The sequence below is a fragment of the Dryobates pubescens genome, chromosome 3 (assembly GCF_014839835.1).
Source record: "Dryobates pubescens isolate bDryPub1 chromosome 3, bDryPub1.pri, whole genome shotgun sequence".
Classification (NCBI taxonomy): domain Eukaryota; kingdom Metazoa; phylum Chordata; class Aves; order Piciformes; family Picidae; genus Dryobates; species Dryobates pubescens.
In genome coordinates, this window is record NC_071614.1 from 763,499 (window position 1) to 783,968 (window position 20,470).

At 52.3% G+C, this 20,470-nt stretch overlaps 1 protein-coding gene across 1 annotated transcript in view; it reads right to left on the reverse strand.

Moving 5' to 3' along the window:
• PREX2 (phosphatidylinositol-3,4,5-trisphosphate dependent Rac exchange factor 2) overlaps positions 1-20,470 on the reverse strand; it is a 91,594-nt gene that overhangs the window by 45,667 nt on the left and 25,457 nt on the right. The window contains exons 5-14 of the mRNA XM_054178955.1: positions 19,798-19,899; positions 18,239-18,400; positions 12,934-13,067; positions 12,182-12,285; positions 7,839-7,988; positions 7,005-7,149; positions 5,777-5,877; positions 2,468-2,571; positions 1,452-1,501; positions 880-955 (exon numbers count right to left, since the gene is read on the reverse strand). Of these exons, the coding sequence (XP_054034930.1) occupies positions 880-955; positions 1,452-1,501; positions 2,468-2,571; positions 5,777-5,877; positions 7,005-7,149; positions 7,839-7,988; positions 12,182-12,285; positions 12,934-13,067; positions 18,239-18,400; positions 19,798-19,899 (1,128 nt within the window). The remainder of the gene's footprint in view (positions 1-879; positions 956-1,451; positions 1,502-2,467; positions 2,572-5,776; positions 5,878-7,004; positions 7,150-7,838; positions 7,989-12,181; positions 12,286-12,933; positions 13,068-18,238; positions 18,401-19,797; positions 19,900-20,470) is intronic.

Below are 20,470 nucleotides of genomic sequence, written 5' to 3' on the forward strand. Positions count from 1 at the left end.
TCCATCTATAACCACAGAGAGGACTAAACAGTGATTTTTGGTTGGAAGAGACCTCCAAGGTCATCCAGTCCTACCCCTCACCCAGCACTGCCAGGGCATCACCAGCCCATGGCCCTCAGCACCACAGCTCCAGGGCTTTGAAACCCCTCCAGGCATGGGGACTCCACCCCTGCTCTGGGCAGCCTGGGCCAGGCCTTGACAAACCTTTCAGGGAAGAAATTGTTCCTGATGTCCAACCTAAGCCTCCCCTGGTGCCACTTGAGGCTGTTTCCTCTTGTCCTATCAACTGCATAAACCAGAAGGGGATATCCATGTTTATCACAGGATTATGGAACAGTTTGGGTTGGAAAAAGACCTCTCTCTGCTACACCTCTTTCTAGTTACAAATAACTACATCACTGTTTCAGCAGCACTGCTTTCTCCATACCAGAAGCCACCACTGTCAAGGTGTTTAACTGCTCTGAGCCTGGTGCATGCTGCATGAGTGGCCAGGACAGGCTGTGCTTGTTCTGAGCTCACTTAAAACAAGGCAGAACCAATGACAGCAATTTGCTGCTGCCTCTTATCCACCTCGATAGTAACAGAGATTTCCAGGGCCTCTCCAGGTCCTGTTAAGCCATGAACAATGCTGGATCACAAAGCTGAGTCTCATTAGAACATCCAAAGTTCAATGGCAAATAAGGCAGATAAGCACCAAGGGGCTGAGCAGCTGACAGCTGATTTCTGCTCCTTCCCTGCTTTAAGAGGATTACAGCTTGCACAGGCTGCTCTAATAACCCTCACACAAAGTGCCTGCATCTCATTCTGCTCAGCACATCACCACCTCTCAAGGCAGAGCTGAAATGCAGAGTGCAGAGCAGCCCACAGGCACCCACTCACCTGGGCAATCAGCCAGTCGATGAGCTTGTTAGCCATCACCACCGACTTGTAGGTTCTCAGGTGGTAATCCTTATCCCTGCTCAAAGCACAACAGTTTCAAAAATCAAACAGAAGTCAGCAGAGCCTAAGAGAACAAAATCTTGTATTGGGTAAGTTAGTGCAAGCATGGCTGGAGTGGTTGGTACGGGCTCAGAAGCTGCCTCCGGAGGCCAAAGGCAAAGGAAACCTTCCCGTGGAGGCAGCGGGGAGGAGGCTGCCCAGATCTCACTTGGCTGAGAGCAGCACTGGGGTACAAAGGCAGCTGGACTCTCCAAATGAAGCAAGAGTGCTAGAGAGGGGTATCAGTATCCACAGCAGCATGGCCAGCAGGGGCCAGGAGGCTCTGAAAGGCTGTGACAAAGGTCAGGCTGAGCAGAGCTTGCAGCCACTCGATGATTCAGTGGCAGTTCTGGTCCCGACAGCCCTTCAGCCTTGTTTGAAAGGCTGGGTTAGGCTCCTACACCCAAACACAGGGTCTGCAGATTACAGCCCTCTCCCAAATGCTTCCCTGAGGCTGTCCCAGCTGGACTCACCTGATTACTGGGGTAAAGAGGCTGTGAAGGCGGCAGTACAGCCGCACCCCCTGCGAGAGAGGAAGATGAGGTTAGTGTGCTTCACGTCAGGGACGCAGCAAGGGAGCCTCTAAGCTCGAAATGCACTGAAATCAGGCAGCAGAGACAGCTTGCTCAGACTTCTATCTGCTTCACATACCAAAACATAGCATTTCCAGATAACAACTCTGACCAACAGCTTAGGAGAGAGGAAACATTCCCAGTCCAATCACAGCCACACGCAGCAAGGATTAGCTTGAAGGCAGCATCGAAACATCCCCAAGGGACAGCACTTGGAGAAGTGCAAAACAGCTGGGTGGCAAAGCAAGGCTCCTGTCTGCTAAGGTTTTCCCAGCCACTGGCTGCTGCTCCACACACCAAGGGAAGACCTCTGCCTGTGAGTGTCTGCACCAGCACCTTGGCTGCAGAGGATAACCAACAAATACACTTTGAAAAAGGAGTCAATAAAAACACAAGTCAAAGGCTCTTCTGCCTGCTTAAGGCACTCATGGGAGACAGAGTCCAGAGAAAATTAACTCCAATTTTCCATCTGGTGGAAGCCTCATCCCTGGAGGTGTTGAAGGCCAGGCTGGATGTGGCCCTGAGCAACCTGATCCAGTGTGCGGTGTCCCTGCCCAGGGCAGGGGGTTGGAACTGGATGAGCCTTGAGGTCCCTTCCAACCCTGACAATTCTCTGATTCCATGACCTAGGGTTTCAGATCTATTAAAAGGGATTGGAAAACACAATGGACTGAAACAGCAGCTCCAGAATCCCCCAGAAACAGGAGGCACAGGCACTGAAAGCATCAAAGGGCAGAAAATTGGCAAACTTTGGCATTTCCAGGGTGCAACGAGCCCAAACCCTTCCCTCTCAAGCAGAAGGCTCCTCTTGGCTCCCATCAGTGCAGAGCCAGGCCAGCGTGAGGGGATGCAGCCTACCCTAGCAGAGCACTGTAGGTAGTTCTCAGGCAGCCCTTCCCCTCCTGCCGTGTGCATACCTTGGAGATGACGTCCTGCATCTCGCTGCGGGGGTAGTACGTGCCGTCGTCGTATCGGAACCTGTACAGCATCTGCTCGGGCTTGAACTGGTGCTTGTCTGTAACTGGAGCCACAAACATCCTCATCAGGCACTGCTGGGGCACAGCTCCACAGAGAGAAGAGAGCCAGCACCATCCCTTCTAATAACAGCCCATTAGAGAGCAGGCAGGAAGGGCAGGGAGGCTAATTAGTTCATCAGCTCTGAGCTCCTTCGTGTCACTGCTGAGAAGATTTCTCACCACGTTCAGAGAGGCCAGAAGAAAGCAAACAAGTTCAGGCCAGGGGGCAAAGAGTAAGAAGGACAGGCAGGCAGAGGAGAGCCTGCAGAGTGAGGCACTCAAGTCTTTCTAGCCTGTTGCAAAGCTCCTCAGCCTAGCAGAACTTCTCTGCAGTTGGCCACATCAGTGTTCCACATCATCCTCCCTCCTGGTTCCTGCTGAGGCCAAGCTCAGAGGAGTCAGTAAGGATACCAACCCTCCACAACACATTGACCACCCTCGCCCCAGGGAGGAGAGGAATGCCTTCTTCTGCACAAAGCCAGCTGAAGGTCTCCAGGAGAGGACACTATGGAGGTGCTGTTAATCCATTTCCCCGTAACTCATGAAGAAGGATCTGAATGGGTGGCTTCCCAGAATCCCACAAGATCCCAGCAGCAGACCTCACAATGTGGAGATGTGGTGCTGAGGGACATGGCTCAGTGGTGACCTGGCAGTGTTGGGGCAATGGTTGGACTGGATGATCTGAAAGGTCTCTTCTAGCCAGAGCCATCCTAGACCCTAACTTGAAGCTCCCAAACTTCTCCTGGGAATGGCCCTACAGCAGCTCCTGCTGGAAGCAGCTGATTCAGCTGGAGGCTGAGGCCAGCACTAGCACCTCCCCAGGATAATTGTCTTGTACTAATTACTGCTTTGCTTGCAGATGTAAGCTCCAGTTCTGAAACTCAATTTGCATGGCATCAGCTGAAAGGAGGAGGCTACAGTAATGTCTTCATCAATCACAGAGGCCTGACAGCATGTCCTGGTTTAGGCAGTTCTCCTGTGCATGCCTTCCCCCTCCAAGGGATGAACCCATCACACCTTCTCCTCCTCACAGGATGCAGTCAGGCACTGGCTCCAGGGAAGTGCTGCTGCCTGCATCGCTGCTCATGCCCCTCGCAGCCCTGCAGGCTCCCCACACATCACCTGGCAGCTGCACATCAAAGCTGACAGAGGGGCTTCAGCAGTGCCTTGTGCAGGAGCAAGAGGACTTCTCTGCATGGATTTATCCATGAACAGCAGAGCCCAGGCCACTGCTCCAGGTGCCTGCTTGCACTGCTGCCTCGTGCCAAGGCGATTACCCAGGACAGCCCCCAGGCTCCTGCACGTATCATTGCTTCTCAAAACATCAGACACAGACTGCTACACCTTCACACAGAGTGCCCACAACAAGGACCTGGCTTCATTTTACTGGGTTGGGATCATTTAACTGAGGAAAATGATATCCTCTAGTTCTGCAATTAAAAATTCCTTCTGTTGAAGAGAAAGGAAAGGATTTCTGGCAGCCTTCCAGGACCTGAAGGGGGCTACAAGAAAGGTGGGGAGGGACTTTTGACAAGGGCTGGTGGTGGTAGGACAAGGGGCAATGGGTTTGAGCTGGCAGAGGGGAGATTGAGACTGGAGATTAGAAAGAAATTCTTCCCAGTGAGGGTGGGGAAGACACTGGCACAGGCTGCCCAGGGGGGTGGTGGGGTCACCATCCTTGGAGGCGTGCAAGAAGTGTGACCATGGCACTTGGGGACATGGGTTGATAGCTATGGTGGTGTTGGGTTGATGACCTTAGAGGTCTTTTCCAACCCAAACAATTCCATGGTTCTATGATTCAGACCCCAGGGAATGGCAACAGGTGGATTTGCACAGAGAGCAAGAGCCAGGCCAGGGAGTGAGCAGAGGGAGACAAAGCCCTCTGCAACATCTGCAGTGTGACAGCCACAGCTTCCCCCTGCCCTGCTCCCTCTGGCAGAACAGATGGTTCATTCAACTTTATTTTAGGGATCCTGTTTGCACTGAGCCACAGCTGGATGCAGTATTCCAAGGAGCAGCTCTCACATTTCTGTGCTCCAGCATAATCAGCCTTTTATCTCATGAAATTACACTAACTTCATTTAACTCTGGTGAGAAAGTCTGGGGCTATATTTGGGACATCAGTTGCAGGACGAGGGGAAGAATCTTTGGCAACAGAATGATTCCAGTGCAAACAATGCAGTGTGTGCAGTAAACAGAAGAGCTTCTGACACTGAGGCAAGTGCTGGGGACTGGCATTGGCTACTCAAAGCCTGCACAACTCCACATGAACAGCCTCCATGCTCTTGCTCCCCTGCTGTGCAGGTTTGAAATGCACACTCTGAGCCTCCTGCTTTCCTCCCAGGCAAGGACACTGCAAACGTGGTGGCAGAGAACTTGGAGGGTATGAAATGCCCCCGTGGCTGAAGGCCAGCAGCACTGACATGCACACTGGCACTGACTGCAGCTGGGCTGCCAGCCTGCACCTAAGCTGCAGCAGCAGCTGCTTCACCACTCGTGTTTTGCAGGGCTGCAGCTATTGCAAGCCAAACACACTGTCAAAACCAGGAGTCTCTCCAGTTTGCTTATCTGGTCCTGCTGGACTGTGCCTTCTAAAGGGGACGGAGCCCAGGAGCTGATCTGGCCAAGGCAGATGACCTCCAACCTTCCCCTCAGCTCAAACCCTGAACCATTTCAGGGATGCCTCTCTCCAGGATGGGCTGCATGCAGGTAGTTGAAAGTCTCAGCATCAAGACAGGAAATTTAGTAAGGATACAATGCAGGGAAAAGAAGGCCTTGGAATTCCCAAGATTAAACTCTTGGGTCTAGGCAGGATTCCACCAGCTGCACTTGCAACACCCAAGAGCTGAGCAGGCACCTTCCTGGGACTCATTCTCTTTTACAGTCCTCAGCTGAAGGTGAACCCCTGCACATCCTGGCCTTAAAGCCTTCCAAGCAGTCCCCCCTCCCCTTCTCTGCCCCCAGAATGTATTTTGCAGGTCCCTGCTTGCACTGCTGAGTGATGCCCAGAGCACAGCTGTAACCTGGCTGAATCAGTGGAGCCTCTCCCAGACGAGGGCCACAGCCCCCCGAGGTCCCTGCAAGGAGGTGCAGCAGATCCCCTGAGCCAGCCTGCATGAGCAAGTCCACCTCTGCCCCAAACTCAATTAAGTCAGCTCCAATCACAGCAATTACCTTGCAAACAAGTGGGTTAGAACTCATTACATTTACCATGATGGATGATGCCATTCTCTAGCAAAGCTTGGCCAAGATGAACTCCTTCTTCAGACTTGTGGATCTCTCCAATTTCCAGCAGCCAGGACACAAATTCACTGGAAGAAAGGCAGACACAAGCCCCAGACTTCAGATGTCAGACCAGCAGGGCTGCTGCGTTCCCCTCTCAGTTCCTTGTGTTTCTCTCTAACCTAGGAAGTGATTCTGGAGCCCTAATGCTCCTCAGAGCATCACCCCACCTTTAAACCCCCACTCATTTCAACTCCACTGTTCCACCACAAGTACTTCTGGCTTCCCTGGAGAGGGTTTTTTGTTTTCTGCTCAGAGGTTTGGCCTGCATGAAGTCTACCCTGCGTGTGGTGAAGGCTTTCCATCTTCTCTGGGAGCTCCTAAACTAGCATAGTCACGTTGGTCTTACCTGGTGACCCAGGGGGCAGCAGAAGTGCACCTCAAAAGGGTCCTCCCCAAGCCCAGCAGGGGAAAGCAGGTGCTTGATGCCAGCTTCAAGTCTCTCACGGCTCCTCACTATTCTTTACCTGCTTCCATCGACTTCACAGAGGGAGCAGCACTCAAGCACGACTCAGGCACTAATCTTAACCCTGGCCTCATTCTGACAGCAGATGAGGATCTCCCAAGCTTCACTTCCACTTTGGAGCTCAGTGGCATCTTCACTACAAGGTCTCTGTGTGAGAGTCCTGGGAGTTCAGGAGAGCACTTGGCTGCCTTGTGGTCAGGACTCTGCCTCCTAAACTGTTTGGTCACATTGACATTTTTTGGCTCTCTCTCTCTTGCACCCAGTCTCCTTCAGCCCCAGGCATAATGTGCCATTAAGAAGAGCCTCTGGATAAGAGGGGCAGCATTTCAAGCTTTATTTAGTAACTTTATCCCTGGCATTCAGGCAAGAGAAGGACAAAGTTTTAGGCACAGAGATGTTATGAAGGGGAGCAAAGCAAATGTTGCTGCTCTAAACTAGACATTTCAGAGCCAAACTGCATTATTTCTCTCAAGGAACTCTTCCTTGATGCATTCTGCAGCCTTGTCCCTTCCATAAAGCTCCTCTGAAGAGGAGCACACACCTAGGAGCTGCAGGCAGATCCACTTACATTTTGGCTAACTCCAGGGCAGGGACAGGGCCAGCAGGCACTGCAAACCAAGTGTGGTTTGCCCAGAATCCCAAAGAAGGCTGGAAATGGCCACAAGTCCTGCTGAGAAACGCAGACAATACCTTCCAAGAAAGCATTTGGGGAAAGTGGTTAATTTCCTCTTCCTGTCCTTGATGAGGTTCCCTTGTTTGCACATCATTTTGTACAGCCTTTCTCCTTGCTCAGAGATCATCACCCACGTGTCCTGCTCCATGCCCAGCTTTAAGCCTGCCAAAAACACAGCAAAGTGTGATGAGGTGATGCAGCTGGGGGGCTCAGCTCTTCCCAGGACTGGAGAAGCAGATCTAATAATTGCACATCAAAAGAAAGCAAAGAAACTGCTTTCCTCTCCTTTCCTTTTCTCACCAGGAAGGTCAGCTCTTCATGAAGCACAAGCAGATGGTATCCAGGTTCCTCAGAGTGCAGTTAAAGTGCCCCTGCATGGACCCCACCCTGGGTGGGTGTTGCAGTAACAAATGCTAACGGGGAGCTTTGCAGATTCCAAACCACAGCAGGGCAAGGCAGCAGCCACATCTTCACAGGGGGAAGAGGAAAAGGCCTTGGGATTGCTCAAGAGTGATCAGCAACCTGATCTAGAGCAAGGTGCCCATGGCAGAGGGGCTGGAGCTAGATGAGGTCCCTTCCAGCCCTGACAGTTCTATGATTCTGTGAAGATCTCTCTGCCAAAGTAACTTCACCCAGGGCATTCCCTCCCCTCCCTGGAAACATCTTCCCACCTCCAACCCAGCGGTCACTACCGGTGCGCACAGCTCAAGCCACGATGCTCCCACCCAGCACAGCCTGGGCTTACTCTTTCCAGCCCTTCAGGCTGGATGTGACAGCTGAAGTTTGCCTGGCAGCACAGAAGCAGAGCCTGGCTTTGTGGTGGAGCAGCACCAGGAGGGTTTCTAACTCACCTTTTCTCCTCTCTCGCTCTTTCAGGATCGCTTCCAGCCACTCCTGCTTCTCCTCTGGGGTCTTTGCCATGCAGACAAACCACTTGTTCTTGGCTGTGTTGTGGATCTTCCAGCCATTAATGACTGTGTGGCCACTGCTGTGGTAGTCAGCTGGGCAGAGACAGAAGGGTTTAAAGAGCTTCCACCCTTAACCAAGCCACAACTGTTTGAATTCTGAAGAACTCAGCACTGCTCAGAAAGCCCAGGAAACACAGAGCATAAGATGAAGTTCAAGTCACCTGTGGCTTGTAGAATCAAACAATTCTTTTGGGTAGAAAAGGGCTTCAAGGTCATTGAGTGCAACCCTTACCCCAGCACTCCCAGGGCACCACTAACCCACAGCCCTCAGCACCACATCTCCATGGCTTTGAACCCCCCCAGGGATGGGGACTCCACCAGAAAACTCTCTTGGTGCAATGTCAGACCATTTCCCCTTGTCCTGTCCCTTGGGCTCCAACCTCCTTTCAGGGAACTGCAAAGAGCAATGAGGTCTCCTCTCAGCCTCCTCTTCTCCAGGCTGAACACCCCAGCCCTGTTCTCCAGACCCTTCCCCAGCTTTGTTGCTCTTCTGCAGACCTGCTTCAGCCTTCTCAGCCACCTGGGCACAGCCTGGCTCATCCTCAGCTGCTGTCAGCCAACACCCCCAGGTCCTTCTCTGCTGGGCAGCCAGTCTGCCCCAAGCCTGGTCGTTGTGACCAGTGGATTTCCCTTCTAAAACCCAGCAGAGGGTTGCCCAGCACATGGAGGAAGGTGTGGGTGGAATGGCCACTAGGCCAGGCAGAGTCCCAGCGAAAGAACAGAGCAGGACACTTGGAGCACTCCTGCTGCTCTTAAAGGGTAATAAATAGCCCCTTTAAAAGAGCAGCAGTGGGGGGGTGCCTGGTAAATCACCCAGAGCTGCTCTGCTGGCTGGCAGATTTAAGTAAGACCAACTACACAGGAGGGAAAATCCCAGTGTCTGTGTGGCAGGTCAGCAAATCACAAGCGTTTGATGTGCCTTTAGTGGCTGCCTGCAGAAGGAAAGAGCTACACTTGTGGCATCTGCTCTGATGCAAAAGATGCTGCACTGACCAAAGGCAAGTCATTCTTTACTGTGGACATCACAGGAGGCAGCTGACAGCTGCTGATGTTCTTGGGCATCTGGAACTTCTGGCTCTGCACATGCAAACCACCCTGCTACAAAGCCCAGACACTTCAGTGCTGATTACCCTTTCTTTGCTTCTATAATGCCTAGTTTGAACAGTCCAGCCCATAAATCCTCTCCAGGAATTAGCTAAACAGACTCCTCCTCCCCAGCTAACACCCTGGAACATCCTCCACCAGGATCACTCTTGCTTCCTGGGGGGGAACTGTGAAGCCTAAATGCCTTCTGATAAAGAGAGATGCTGCACAAATCACAGATTAAAACTAAAACTAGCAACCACCACACAAAGTGTTGATAGAATCAAGAGGTCATCACTTTCTCACCACAAACTCTCATTAAGAGGCAAGAACGTCCCAAGGCCAGCCCTGGACTGCTGCACTAACTCCAGAGCTCTTTGACTTTGTAAATGCTTGCTCCCAGCTCAGCCCTGGCCTGTGTAATGAGCTGGGATTTTCCAAACCTGACCCCTTGCTGAAATGCTTGCTCAGATTTATCAGAGGTCTCAGCAGACATGCTCAGAGCCTTTCAATAACTCTGCATTTTAATTAGATGGACAGCAGCCAAGCCTTGTGTGCTGGGCTGGGAAATGTCAGAAACCACTAGAAAACCATGAGGCTGATGGAGCATTCCTGCACCAGCAAAGCTTCCCAGCACTCCCAAGTGCGATGGGGAAAGATGGGGCAGAGTGGAAGTCACTTACCCTGCGACACCACGTTCACACCACTCACCCACGGCTGCATTCACCTGCAACTAGAGGTGCAGCAGAGAGAGGGCTCTTCAACCCTGACTGCTCCAGAACCCTCTGATAAACATGGCTATCCCCTTCTGGTTTATGCAGTTGATAGGACAAGAGGAAACAGCCTCAAGCAGCACCAGGGGAGGCTTAGGTTGGACATGAGGACCAATTTCTTCCCCCAAAGGGTTGTCAAGGCCTGGCCCAGGCTGCCCAGGGCAGTGGTGGAGTCCCCATGCCTGGAGGGGTTTCAAAGCCCTGGAGCTGTGGTGCTGAGGGCCATGGGCTGGTGGTGCCCTGGCAGTGCTGGGTTCATGGTGGGACTGGATGACCTGGGAGGTCTCTTCCAACCAAAGTCATTCTACAATTGTATTTATCATGGGTTTAGTGACATAACCTGTGTAACCCTTTGCCCCCTTAAAAGCTCTCTGCTGAGAGCCAGCCCTCCTGTCACTCATGCACTGACACAAAGCCAAAAGTCAGAGGGAAGAAAGAAGCCTCAGACAGCAGCTCTCAGCTGCCAGACTGTGGGGGTCAGAGTGCTACTGAGGAAGGGAAGCTCTGCCTGCTTTGGTTTAGGGGTGACCTGGCAGTGGTTATGACTTGATGACCTTAAAAGTCTTTTCCAACCTGTGACTGCAGAGACTTTGGGACCTTAGGAGCACGGATGCTCAGAGACAGCAAGGGGAAAACTGCTGCAGAGCATCGAGTCCCTTCCTCCTCTGTATCATTGTTGCTGCAGTCTCTGGTTACTGTTCTCTTGTAGAGCCTTTTCCTCTTCCATGCCTTGCTTCAAGGCATGAGGGGACAGAACTCAGACAATGTAAGCAACCCTAAATCTGGTCTGTCCCCTGGTCTCAAGTGCTTGTCCTCACAGACTAAACAGCCAGGGAACAGCTGGCAGTGCCTCTGCAAAGACTTTTGTCTCCAAAGAGCTGCAGACAGACCAACCAAAGCCACCACAACACATCCACCACCTTCCAGAGGCTTGCCAGGGGCTGTGTGGGCACATTGTCTGAGGAGCACACATGGCCTGCCCTGGATCCCAGAGTGGTGCTGCAGCTGAGCAGAGAGCTTTCAGCGAGGGCACTGCTCAGCCCCGGCCTCATTCCATCACAGAAAAAGTGCCCTTCACAGAAAGCTTTGTTAGTTTCTGCAGGCACCTTATTAGCATGACAAAGAGCCACGCCGGGCATCTGTTTTGCTCTTTCTGAGCTGCTGCTTACAAACAACCAAGACAACATTCCCACATCTCTCAGCCCCCAGCTTCCCTCTGCCAAGGGAGCAGAGGATCCCAAACTCCACGGTGGAGAACTGTGGAAGCATCCTCTGCAAAGTCTTTCACCTCTAGAAGAGACCTGTGAAGGGTACAGGAGGAAGAGTCAAGTGCAGAGAGGAAAACAGAAGCACTCAGAGCTTCCACTCCGGCTCAGGAGAGGAAATAGATGATTAAGGAGAATGAAAACCAAAGCACCCAAAGAGCAGATGCAGAGCTAACACATGAGATCCAGACAACCAGATTCCCACCTCTGGGAATGAGGTGAGAGAAAAAGGACACAGCAGAAGAGAGCTGAGCTGTAGTTCCAACGTGGATGATAAACAGGGGATGGGAAAGAAGCCATCTGGGTGTAGCACGGGAGAAGAGCACAGGAACGGAGACAGAGCAAGGCTGCCAAGTGTGAGGAGGAAGAACATGCTCCTGACTCCAAGGAAGGAAACCAGTGGGGGTGCCTTTAAAATAGTCAAATCAAATTGATTACATAAACAACAAAGAAAGAAAGAAAAGCAAAACAGAGGGGAAGGAGTGGCAAGAAGAGGGCAGGAAGGTGCCACAGGGCAGGGGAAGCACACAGGCACTGCCATAGTTCCATCGGTCCAGGCTGAGCTCAATAATTGCTGAGCTCAAAGCTTAAATTCAGGTTTCTCAGCCCAAAGCCTGACAGCTGCAGGAATGCTTTAGGAATGCTTTTCTAGAGTAGGTCAGGAGAATGCCACACAACCCCAGGGGCTGCACCTCTGAAGGCACTGAAAGAAAAACGATTCCTTTTCCCCTTAACCACCCCTGTCACAGCTTCAGCATTTCAGGTCTCTGTGGCTTCACTCCAGAGGTAACTTCTCCACTTGCTTTCACAAATACATCACACACCTGGGGGGATAATCTCTTCAAGAGTGCTGGGATGCTGTGAAGGGAAGTTAAATAGATGGTCTTTAGCTGAACAATAAATGTCTCCTTGGTTTATTGCTCTGTTCCTGTCAGTGTGAAACAGCCAGCTCCGAGCACCTGCCCACGAACCCAGGCGAGCAGGGACGTGGCACAGCAGCAGACAGGGGCTTGGAGTCAGCCAAGGACAAGCAGCACCCTCCACTCACAGCACCCTGCAGCTGCTCTCAGCCTGCTCTGAGAGTGAGCAGCACACAGGCACTCACCTGTGCCGTCGTCCACGTTCTCCACCTCCATCACCTCTGTGTTTATCCTGCCCCTGAAGAGGTACCGGTGCCCATCTGTAGAGGCTTTGCTGTTCTTCAGCCGCCTGGGGAAGCAAAGAGCAGGTGAGCAGCTCACCCAGCAGCCCTCCCTGTGCTTCTGCACTGCTCCCTCTGCCTTCCCAGGGCAACTGGGAGCTGTCAGCTGGACGGGACGCTGCTGATGCTAGCAGAGATGCTGCCTCTGGGAAGAGCGAGCTGCAAGTTACTGGATGACAGAAGAGTTTACCAGGGACAGCTCACTCTGCAAAACCTCTGCTCCAGCTCTTTGCTACCTACAACCTGCAGAAGCTTGTTGATCAACTAAGGAATCGCTTTCTGGTTGCCTTCCCTGATTGGAAAGACAAAGCTTGAAACTCCTGAACCTCTGGAGGCTTATGGGACAGTTTAAGCTACACTACCCATGTGTTTGCTCTAGAAAGGCAGGCTGTTTACCCTGCCCAGGGCAGAGGGAGGCCATCACATGCAACCTCTCGTGCAAGACTGACAAAACAGAGTCTTTCTTCCCACACTTCATCGTTAGGACTCTGCATTCCTGCAGCATCTTCCCCAAAGCCTGCACTCAACAGCTCTCTGTGGCTGGCAGAGCTCTGAACATGCTCCCACCCTGCAGCAACCACCCTGCCGGTGCCCTGATCTCCTCCTGAGGTTTAGCTCTGCTGAGAGGGAAAGACCTGCTTTTGCAGAGTACCAACCTGTGCTTTTTCTTGCAGTAGACCAAAAGGTTATCAAAGAGAAAAAATATCCTCTCCTGGATGTTCCCTGCCGAGATCTTCAGCAGCAGCCCGCTCCTCAGCATTTCCGTGCACGTGTCCGTGATGTTGGAGCCCTGAAATCCATTGGGGAGAGATCACTCTGAGAGCTGGAGGACTCTGCACCAGCACAGGGCTGGAGGAGTGCCTTACCCACACTCACAACCGTAGTGGAAACAGCAGTAATGAACTGATGGTAACTTGTGACTCTGCACTTAGATCACAAATCCTAACGCTGCTTGACAGCAGCTGTGCATTCATTTAGTGTTCCCCATGCTGGATGAGGCTTTGGGCAGCCACTTCTGGGTGAGAGGTGTCCCTGCCCATGGCAAGGAGTTGGGGTAGATGATCTCTGAGGTCCCTTCCCACCTGAGCCATTCCAGGAGTAGCTGGGGGGGGGGGGGGGGGGAGGGTTTGGGGCTTTTTTGAACAGATAAAGTTTAATCCCTGAAGTTTCCAAATCACACCACGAGACCTGTCCTGAGAAATCAGGTCAGCTGCACACAGCAGCTCTTCCCCTCAGTGACTCCAGCCTGAGAGCAGGGCTCTAAAGTCCAGTGCTGAGCAGCTTTCACTTCACCTGAGGGATAGCTTTGGGCAGGATCGCAGCCATGGTGCTGTGGCTGCAGGTCAGCGAGTTTTGCTGTGGCTGTTGATCTGCTGAGGTCTGAGGGAAGAAGCTAACAGGGTCAGGAGTCAGAGCTGGCTGTGTGACAGCACATGATCAGTGAGAGCAGGCAGAAGTCACAGATCCTGGCTTGCTCCCCAGGACTTGTACATGGGGAAACAATCAGAACAGGGGAAAGGGCCACAAATTCTGGGCTTTAAAGCAAACCTCACTAAGATGCAGCTTGGTGATCCAGGGGAAGAGGAGGGAGCAGAACACTCTGTGCTGCTGTCACTAAGCTGTGACTCAGGCTGGGTTTGGTTTCCAGCTTAGCACAACCCCAGCAATTGTGTTTGCTCTCCTCTCCCTGCAGCATCCCCACAGCCTGCCCGGGCAGACCGCTCCAGCTGCCGAGCTGCTCTCCAGCTGAGACAGCCACCTACACAAGCCTGAAACCAGGCCAGTGAGTGGAGCCACCTGGGAGATGAAGTGAGAAAGTCCTTGTGCTGCACATCATCTTCCTTGAAACAGATGTTCCATTTTTTCCATGAATCTGTATTTTTATCACAACAAACACAAGCTCCATTTTGTGACAGCGGTGCCGAGGAATCCAAGCCATGCTTTGATCACCTTCTAAAAATAGCCCTTTCAGGGGGTGTTTCCCCCCCTTTCCTTCCAGCTGGGGCCAAGCAATGTGCTAAGCATTTCCTTCTGGAAGGAAATCTCCAACAAATTTGCCTCTTTATTTTCAGGCAATGCAGGACCCCAGATGTTTGTTTAATTAAATCCACTCCCAGGGGTTGCATTCAGAGGGGTTTGGGGCTTTTTTGGGGGGAGTTGTTGGGAATCATTCAAAACCCTCTCAGCTCTCATCCAGGCTCTGGAATTCTCACCATTCCAAGAACTAACCATAAATGAGGTTTGAAAAGGATGCAGGTAATAAGATCAGGGCAGGCTGTGATTGGGCAGCCTGTGGCTGCCATATGATAGCATCAAACCTGCTCAGCTGAACTCCAGTGGCCACCACCTCGCTCCACTGCAAGTGTGCTATTCTGGGCCCTTGGCCCCGCTTCAGAGTTCAAGCTACAGTGAAATCCTAAAATTAAACCAAAGAACCAGAGAATCCTTGGGGTTGGAAGAGACCTTGGAGATCGTCAGGGTAGGGAAGAGCTGAAAAGCCCCAGGGTTGGAAGGAAATTGTTAATGTTGTGGTTCAGAAGGGATTCTGAGCACAGAAAGAGGCAGCCTGTGGTTCACACGCTGCCCTCCATGTTGCTCCCTCTCCTTCTTTGGTACCTTTGCTCCTTAATAACCATTTCCCCCATGGAAAAGAGAAGGGCTGATGGGGACAAGTTATTGCTGGGGAGCTTCCAGTTGGACTCCAGATGAGAACTTTTCCCCATGAGCACAGTCAGACATTGGAATCATCTGCCAGGGGCAGCAGTGGAGTCCCCTACACTGGGCAGTCTTCAGCCTCAGCTTGCCAGGCTGCTGGGCCAGCTCCTTTCAGCTGCACCAGCACCCTGCGAGGCTGGACCGGACGATCCCTGGGGCCCCTCCCAGCATGGATGCTGAGATTTCCAACAGCAACCGTATCTCCTACTGTACATCCTGCTAGGGATTCAGAAGGAAGTCAGTGCAGCAAAGTGGGCTCCTTTTCCAGGGTCAGAGGCTTGAGAACCATCAGCTCTTCACCATCTCCTCTGCCTCACAGTGCACTGGGTTCGTGCAGCTGCAGCTCTGCACTCCAGCGCCTTCATTAAGATGGGTTTGATAACTACCTCCAAGACTCAGGCACTGAGAGCAAGCAGAGGAATTTTAATCACCACAGTGCAGCAGAAAACTTAATTGAAAAGTTGAGGGCAACAGGAGTGAAGTCAGCAATGGGCACTGAGGATTATTAGCAGAATTTCCTCACATCCAAATATTCATCAGGGAAAGCACTTAGTTGTTACTGCTCTGTCAGGAGGCTGCTGCACAAGCCCAGCGCAATCCCATGTCCTCACACACTCAGCTCTGCCACCACTGCTGATGTTCAAGCCCCTTGCAGACAGAAACTTCTTTCCATCTGGTGTGAAGAAGCTGCTCTTCAGATATTTGCTTTGTTTGGTAAGTGCTAGATCAACAAGAGCTGCTCTGCATCTCTGTTTGGAGCTCTGCTTCACCTAAGAGTCACAGAATGGGTTGGAAGGGACCTTAAAGCTCATCCAGTGCCAACCCCCTGCCATGGGCAGGGACACCTGCCACCAGCCTGTAATGGGTTGGGCAGCTCACAGCCTCATCCAGCCTGGCCTTGAACACCTCCAGGGGGCTTCCACAGCCTCCCTGGGCAACCTGTGCCAGTGTCTCCCCAGCCTCCTTCTAAAGAATTTCTTCCCCATCTCCAGTCTCACTCTCCCCTCACCCAGCTCAAAGCCATTGTCTCTCATCCTGGCTCTCCCAGCCCTTGGCAAAGTCCCTCCCCAGCTCTCCTGGAGCCCCTTCAGGAACTGGAAGGCTGCTCCAAGCAGTCCTTTCATTTTCAAACCCCTTTTCTCTTTCAAAATCATTTCTCTGAAGGCTCTGGTTTTGTTTTATGTGAGGTTGAGGACTACAACTGAACACAAGTTCCTCTGAACACAGAGCAGCAGCCACAGAGCTTTTGTCCTTCCTAAAAATCCCTTCTGGAGGCACAGGGAATTTCTGTGGAACATTTCCTAATGACAGCCCTGTGCCAAAAGTCTGCACTGCCCTGACCTGCAGCCTGAGGATTTTCCTGCTCGGGATCATTCCTACTGCTGGCACAGCAATGGAAGACTGGAGTTCTTGGAAATGCACAGGAAAAACCAAACCAAACACAAAATCCTTAAGTGAAAGTTTCCAATCCCTCCATGTGCTGAAGGAGGACAAAGAGCCCTGGCTACAGCGAGAGTCATTGCTTGGCCCATGCTGAGAATGACCAAACCTTCCCCCGCTGCTCCCTGAGCAGCAAACCAAAGGGCTGCCCCAGCCCACAGGTTAGGAGATGGCACATGGGGCAGGCAGGAAACAATTCTGCAGTGCCATGGGCGGTGCTGAGGGGTTCCCTGCTCAGGTTGATGTTTCTGCTCCTCTCAGACCAGGGCTTGTTCTGCTGAACCCTTCTGGGGGACAAGGGGAGGGTGAAACCACCGCTGCAGAAGCAGAGCATGTCCTGAGGCACAGCAGAGTCAGCAGACTGCAGCTGCGGTGAGCAGGAGATGAAAGGAGGGAACAGAGCTGCGTGGAAACTCTCTCTTATTTCTGATGTTTCCTCTCTCACTGTGAAGAGCTACTGCAGAGCTGACTCTTCTGGTCAACATTCTCATTTTCAGCTGGGGAACTCAGTTAAGGTTCACAGAGATGCACCTCAAAGCTTTCTCCAACTCAGTGCCCTGAGCCCTTTCTTTCCTCTGCACTGTACAGAGCCACTTCCCACCAGAGAGCTGCAAGATCAGGTCTCAGCCTATCAGGCTAAGGTGCAGAAAGGACATTTTTCTTGCTATCCTTTCCAGACAGCTTTCCACTGAGCTTAATGGGCTGAAACCTGTGCCCCAGCTCCTCAGCAGCTCTCTCGGGAGGAGAAGCAGCACAGTGGCACAAAGTACTCAAAAAACCCCAAGAGCCACCTCCATGAAATCTGTGTCTGCAACCCCCCTGTGTCTTGTGCTCAAACCTGGCTTCTCTCAGGAATGTTTCCCCTGCCTGCTTTCTGTTTCCTGTTCTGGCACTCGTGTTTGCCTCCCACCTCCGTGTGGGCAGCTCAGACAGCCCCAACACAAAACACCTCAGGCAGCTTGAAGATCCACTGGCGTCTGCATCCATCCTTCTGGGGAAGCTAATCACAGTGCTCAGCACATGACAAAAGGCAGATTTTGGCATTACAGCTGGGAGCTGCTGTCAGCTAGGAGCTGTCCCCTAACTCGCTCAGATCTCTGCTTTCTTCACAGAACCGAAGGATTTCAGCTCAGCCACCTGCAAACCAGAGAAAAGCCCCAAGAGGTCTGCGTGGGGCTGAACACCTTGGTGTCAGCTTAGCTCAGCCTATAGTGAGAGATTAAGCACAGGGGGGGCAAAACTTCTGGACTCAGTGCTTAATAAAGGGATCCTACAGGAAGGCTGCAGAGGGACTTTTGATAAGGGTGTCCAGGGACAGGACAAGGAGCAATGGTCTGAAGCTGAGGCAGAGCAGGGTTAGACTGGAGCTGAGGAAGAAGTTGTTCAGTAGGAGGGAGACCTTAGAGCTGCATTTCAATATCTGAAGGGGACCTACAGGAAGGCTGGGAGGGGATGTTCAGAAGCAGCTGTGGGGATAGGACAAGGAGCAATGGTCTGAAATTGGAGCAGGGCAGATTTAGGTTGGACATCAGGAGGAAGTTCTGCACAATGAGAGTGGTGAGACACTGGAACAGGTTCCCCAGGGATGTGGTTGAGGCCCTTTCCCTGGAGACATTCAAGATCAGACTGGATGTGGCCCTGTGCAGCCTGTTCTAGCTGAAGGCATCCCTGCTGAGTGCAGGGGGGGGACAAGATGCCCTTGGAGGGTCCCTTCCAACCCAACGCACTCTGTGAACCACAACAGTAGGGCAACGCACATCTGCACCTCCCTCCTCAGTGAGCAAGGGACAAATCTCACTCCAGTACCTCCCAGCCCTCCACATGGGACTGCCACTCTTCCAGGAACTCCAGCTTTTCCATCTGCCTCTTGGCCTCGTTGATGTTGGAGCAGACAGCTTTCATGGCCTGCAGGGCTTCCATCAGCGCCGCGTAGTCGCTGTGCTTCCGCGGGGTCCGCTTCAGCAGCTCCTGGGCAGACACGTGCAGAGGAAGGAAAACAAGGGACCTGTCTGGGACACCTGGGTGCCTGTGACAGGAGGCTCTCACTGACAAGGACCCAGAACCACCAAGCAGACAGACTTCTTCTTTAACTCAGTGGGAAGATGAGAAAGCCTCCAGCACTGTGCCAGAGCAGTGCACGAGAAAATCAGAGACAAACTCCTGACCATAAAGCAATCACTGCTGAGGGAAATCATTTGCATTGCAGCTACTTTCTCTCCCTCCCCCAGCACTGTTTCTTCAGGGTGAGCTTTGGGGGGTTTGGGTTTATTGTTAGTCTATTGGCCACTTGCCCTTTGTGCCTGCAGAGCCTTCATTGACAGAACAGAGCATACATAAAATGATGGGAAACAACAAGCAGCCAGGGGAACCATAAGCACACAGAGAGCTGGGGATGACTCAAGCCTCACTGCAATCATTACCCTCCTCAAGCTGTTTTACACCCCTGGATTAACCTGCTTCTTCCCAGGGGCTCATGCCAGCGCCACGACACACACGTGCCTCAGCAGCCACACTCACACAGGCATGTGCCCAGTACCCAGGTTCCCAGCAGCTCCTACAGCAGAATCTGCTTGGGCTTCCCTCTCACAGTTCGAAACAACAAACAACATTAGACCTTAATCTGTTGAACAACAACAAAAATGGTTTCAGTATTTATTTTCCTGCTGATTGCATGATTTGATTTCCTACCATGGAAACGTTCAGGAACTCACTTTTCATTAAGTTCTAAGCCCTAACAGTAAGGGAGGAATAAATATCAGTTAAGAATAGATGTGAATGGGCACAGCACCATCCACAGCATCTTACTGCTGCTCTGCAGTTTGCCTGAAAATTCCTTTCCATCCATTTTTCATTGCCAGTGGGCTGATGCTAAACCACAAGCAGGCTGCAAAGCAATTCTGCTACCCCATGTGTGTGGAGCGAGAAACAGCTGAACTCAGTCTCACTGAGCTCCCTGCAAGGGCTCACCCCTGTGCAGCCAGGGAGATGCAGGGGAGAGTCACTCTGTGGAAGAATTTGGGGTAATAAGAAGAATTCCTTCGCTGCAAGAGTGGTCAGGCATTGGGACAGGCTGCCCAGGGAGGCGGCGGAGTCCCCCTCCCTGGAGGCATTCATCAAACAACCAGCTGTGGCTCTTTGGCACATGGTGTAGTGGTCATGGAGGCGCTGGGCAGAAGGTTGGGTGTGATGGCCTTAGAGGCTTTCCAGCCTTGATGATTCCATGAGTTTTCACCCAGCCAAACTGCTCTAAGTTCTGATGTCAGCAGCTTCAACGAGAGCAAGCCCGGGGCTGGCATCTAACAGCTCAGAAAGATGCTTAGCAATCAGGTAGAGAAAGCAGAGGGTCCTAGAGACAGCAGCTGTACCTTGAGCAGCAGGGGGTACTTGCATATCCTCTGTATGGGCGTCACCAGGTACCCCTCCAGGGGCACGTCCGTGTTCTTGCGGCCCCCCAGCAGCATGCAGTTCTGCAGAGGGAACAGGGCCACCGCTCATTAACAACCAGCCACAGGGAAACCACCAGCAGCCAAGCCCAGGTGCCAGCAGCACTGGCAGAGCTAGGGGCAGGCATTGCAGACACCCGTGGCACGAGGGAGGTTTGCAAGGCTGTCACGAGAACAGGCTGGACCACAGGGACCACACAAGACCCAGCATCTCCCCCAGCGACCTTCCAGACTCCTCCAGGCAGCTTCTCCATCCAGCCTGACTAGGAGAGGGCTTCTGGGGGAGTTTCCAAATAAAAGACAGCAAAGAAAAAGCTCAGAAGATGCTTTCATACTTCACCAAACAGAGACAACCACGGTGGCCACTGTGGGTGCTGTTGCTCCCACAAGAGTTCACCTTACTGAGTGGCAACGAAGCTGGGCTGGAAGGTCTGAGCAGAGCCATCCCCCCCAGTGTTCTGTTTGCATGCTTCTGTGTCAAACATGATGGGCAGTTCATAAAATGCTGAAGGATAAGTTGTCACCAGCCAGCCACCTACAGAAGCAGTGAGGAGAAACTCCTGGCTGGGAGCTCCCATGACAAAGCAGCTAAGAG